Source organism: Rutidosis leptorrhynchoides, chromosome 8 (assembly GCF_046630445.1).
Source record: "Rutidosis leptorrhynchoides isolate AG116_Rl617_1_P2 chromosome 8, CSIRO_AGI_Rlap_v1, whole genome shotgun sequence".
Lineage (NCBI taxonomy): Eukaryota > Viridiplantae > Streptophyta > Magnoliopsida > Asterales > Asteraceae > Rutidosis > Rutidosis leptorrhynchoides.
This window is the reverse complement of record NC_092340.1, coordinates 2431561-2435654: the sequence shown is the minus strand read 5'-3', so window position 1 is coordinate 2435654 and position 4094 is coordinate 2431561. Positions and strand designations below refer to the sequence as shown.

Genomic DNA, 4094 nt, shown 5'->3' with positions numbered 1-4094 from the left:
TGAAAATAGGTTTTCAGAAAACAAATCGGTTTTAATTTGATCAAAATATTTTCTCGTTCAAGCTCGAGTTTAGATATCATCGAATTTCATGAGTTTGTAATTCTCAATCTTTAAGGTCAATCTCAAGGATTGAGTAATATCAGGCTTAAAAGCTGATTTTTAATCTTTAAGGAGATTATCCTTTCTGGGATCTGATTCATTAGTCTTATCAAGATAATTTACACGGTGCCCTCCCATTTTACGAGACAGATCCTCTCATGGCTAGGATAAGTCTGACTACTTGGCGACCCTGTTTGATGCTGAGGTCCGTGGAATTCCTGCTGATTTTAGAGATGACTTTTCAAGATTTTTCGTCAACCTACAGCTGTTCTGGATGACAACTTCCTGACCTAAATCAAGAAGTGCGTGTCTTTTTTGAAAGACTTTACTTCCTTTTAATGATGGAATTGATTCATCGTGTAGATCCATCTTTCTTTAGAATATATTACAGTAAATCGGGTAAAACTGTTAATTTTGTTCAAAACAAAAGCACGTGCAATAACTTAACAGAAATATGTGATAGATAGTTTTTAATTGAGAAACTTGGTACATTCTCCCCACACTTAGCTTTTATATTTCTTTCTTTGCCTTTTTATTCTCTTCTATTCCATTTTAAATGAATTCAAGCATTTTGGGTTGTTTCTCAATTTATGTCCTTTTCGAGGTAACAATAATTTCGGTATTAACACCTAGTTTTATTGTTCATAAATATGTATAAACAAGATTTTTAATTCATTTATTTGAAAATTTTTAAAAATTTTACTAGAAGTGGGTAGTCAGTATATAAGACTAGGGCTGTTCTTTATTATCAGAGAGCACTAGATTCTAATACAACTACTGCTTTATTTAGTAAAATTTAACGGTGGCTATTAAACCAAGTGTATAAGTCAAATGTTTAAAACCCGAAAGAATTTAATCCCTTCCCACACTTAAGATCTTGCAATGCCCTCATTTGCAAGAAATCAGTAAAAATTTAAATTCATGAGGGCGATTAGTGTAAAAAAATGATTAAAAATACCGAGTTTGCAAATATATTGTTTTATATCACATTTTATATTTTAAGTCTTGTCGTTAAAATTAGTAGCTTTTGCTGAACTTAATGTCAGTCTTTGAAAGTGCGCTGTTTTACCCTATTTTGTACATAACATAAAATACAAACATATATATATATATATATATATATATATATATATATATATATATATATATATATATATATATATATATATATATATATATATATATATATATATATATATATATATATATATATATTTTATAAAAACCTTAACTTAATAAAACAAATAATTGATAAATTTAAAATTTTTTTTTCTTTTTATTTAGGTAGAGGTAGTTTCGATACATTTACCTAGTCCGTCCCTCGACAAAATTTTAAAATTTTCGTTTTAAAAGCAAATATTTTTGGGTTTTTTAAACTTTTTGGCATACTTTAGATCAATAAAAAAATTAATTTTTTGGCATACTTTAGATCAATAAAATTAAAAATAATGATAACAAAATTTTTCGCCCCGCCCTCGGGTAAAGCAATTTCGGTTCCATGACCTAGTCTTTAACTTACGATGAATTTGTTGCTCGTTGTTACATTTCTTTTGCTCATTGTTACATTTCTTAAGAGTAATGTAGATATAGGGTGTGTTCAAGAGACTAGATGGAGAGGTGAAGGGGCGGTAGATATTAAGGACTATAGGTTGTGGTACTCGGGTTCTAGGATAGCACGGAACGGGGTAGGTATCTTTTTGGGTAAGCTACATAAGGATAACATTGTTGACGTGGGTAGGTTTAGCGATAGGATTATGTCGGTTAGTCTAATTATTAAGGAGGAGACTTTCACGGTCATTAGCGCATACGCACCTCACACGGGTTTAAGTGATGCGGAAAAGATGAGTTTTTGGGAATTGTTAGATGAGGTGGTGATGGGGTTCCCAGCTGACCATCGACTGATTATAGGGGGTGATCTAAATGGACACATAGGAGCGGAGGCAGAAGGTTACGAGGGAGCCCATGGGGGCTTTGGGTTGGCCCTAGAAATGAAGAAGGGCGCTCCATTCTGGAGTTCGCCATTGCCCACGAGATGGTCGTAGCAAACTCTTTCTTCAAGAAGAGGGTTGCTCAGTTAGCCACTTTTCATAGCGGGGGTCGTAGCACCCATATTGACTTTTTGCTCCTTCGTAAAGGGGAACTTAGGATATGTAGGGACTGTAAGGTCCTTCCAGCATTGACGTGCTCCTCCCAGCATCGATTGTTGGTCATGGACCTAGTCACTCGGGGAAGAGTTGGTAGGAGGGCCAGGGTTATACCACCTAGAATCCTTTGGAAGAACCTGCATGGAGCGAATGCAGAGACTTTTAGAGCGACTGTGGCTGATAGATTCAGGGTAGAAGGGGATTACGTAGCCTCTACTGATGTAGATCAGGAACTGCATGGTGACCACTATCAGATATGTGGCAAAAGAGACCTTAGAGGTGGCAATAGGGACATCGAGAGCTCATAAGAGTAGTAGAGAATCGTGGTGGCTTAATGACGATGTCCAAACGAAAGTCGCGTTAAAACAGACTAGGTTTAGGGAGCTCATCACTTTTGGAGAAGGGACACCTGCAGAGAGAACTAGGGTAGAAGAAAGATATAAAGAAGCTAAAAGAGAAGCAAAGAAGGTCGTAGCAATTGCAAAAGACAAAGCATATGAAGATTTATATAGGAAACTAAACTCTAAAGAGGGAGCTAATGATATATATAGGATAGCTAAAGCTAGGGAGCGAAGAAGCAGGGACTTAGTTAACATCAAATTTATCAAGGATGAAGCGGGTCAAAGTATAGTGAAAGAAGACCTTGTTAGGAATAGATAGGAAGAGTATTTTGCATCCCTTTTCGGTAGGGAAAGACCCGAGCGGAACGGGGAACTCTACGAGGTTCGTGACTATCAAAACAACTGTTTCTGCACGAGGATTAACCAGGATGAAGTTAGATCGGCTCTACGAAAGATGGGTAGAAACAAAGCAGTAGGACCAGACCAAATTCCGATTGAGGCGTGGAGGTGCCTAGGAGATGACGGGGTTACACGGTTGACAAACCTTTTTAACACGACATTCAGAAGCGCAAAGATGCCTATGGAATGGAGACTCAGTGAGGTTATTCCCATTTAAAAGAACAAGGGAGATGCGAAAATATGTAGTAATTACAGAGGCATAAAGTTACTTAGTCATACTATGAAGCTTTGGGAGAGAGTAATTAAGACGAGGCTCTGACACGAGACAAAGGTTTCTAAGAACCAATTCGGTTTCATGTCAGGACGCTCGTCGATGGAGGCGATTCACATCGTTAGAAGCCTTATGGAGAAGTAAAGGGAAAAACAAAATGTAGTGACCCGAACTTTTCCATGTTTATATATATTAATTGAGATTGATATTTACATGATTAAATGTTTCCAACATGTTAAGCAATCAAACTTGTTAAGACTTGATTAATTAAAATATGTTTCATATAGACAATTGACCACCCAAGTTGACCGGTGATTCACGAATGTTAAAACTTGTAAAAACTATATGATGACATATATATATGGATATATATATATAGTTAACATGATACTATGATAAGTAAACATATCATTAAGTATATTAACAATGAACTACATATGTAAAAACAAGACTACTAACTTAATGATTTTTAAACGAGACATATATGTAACGATTATCGTTGTAAAGACATTTAATGTATATATATCATATTAAGAGATATTCATACATGATAATATCATGATAATATAATAATTTAAAATCTGATTTGATATTATAAACATTGGGTTAACAACATTTAACAAGATCGTTAACCTAAAGGTTTCAAAACAACACTTACATGTAACGACTAACGATGACTTAACGACTCAGTTAAAATGTATATACATGTAGTATTTTAATATGTATTTATACACTTTTGAAAGACTTCAATACACTTATCAAAATACTTCTACTTAACAAAAATGCTTACAATTACATCCTCGTTCAGTTTCATCAACAATTCTACTCGTATGCACCCGT

The 4094-nt window shown here is 34.9% G+C and overlaps 2 protein-coding genes across 2 annotated transcripts; both read left to right on the top strand.

Annotated features, from left to right (window-relative positions):
- Positions 1 to 1619: 1619 nt before the first annotated feature.
- On the top strand, positions 1620 to 2141 carry LOC139862061 (uncharacterized). Its single transcript, XM_071850612.1, has one exon. It carries the CDS (start codon positions 1620 to 1622, stop codon positions 2139 to 2141), a length of 522 nt encoding a protein of 173 aa, XP_071706713.1.
- Positions 2142 to 2480: 339 nt separating this feature from the next.
- LOC139862057 (uncharacterized) lies at positions 2481 to 2903 on the top strand. The gene has a single exon (XM_071850607.1). It carries the CDS (start codon positions 2481 to 2483, stop codon positions 2901 to 2903), a length of 423 nt encoding a protein of 140 aa, XP_071706708.1.
- Positions 2904 to 4094: the final 1191 nt, after the last annotated feature.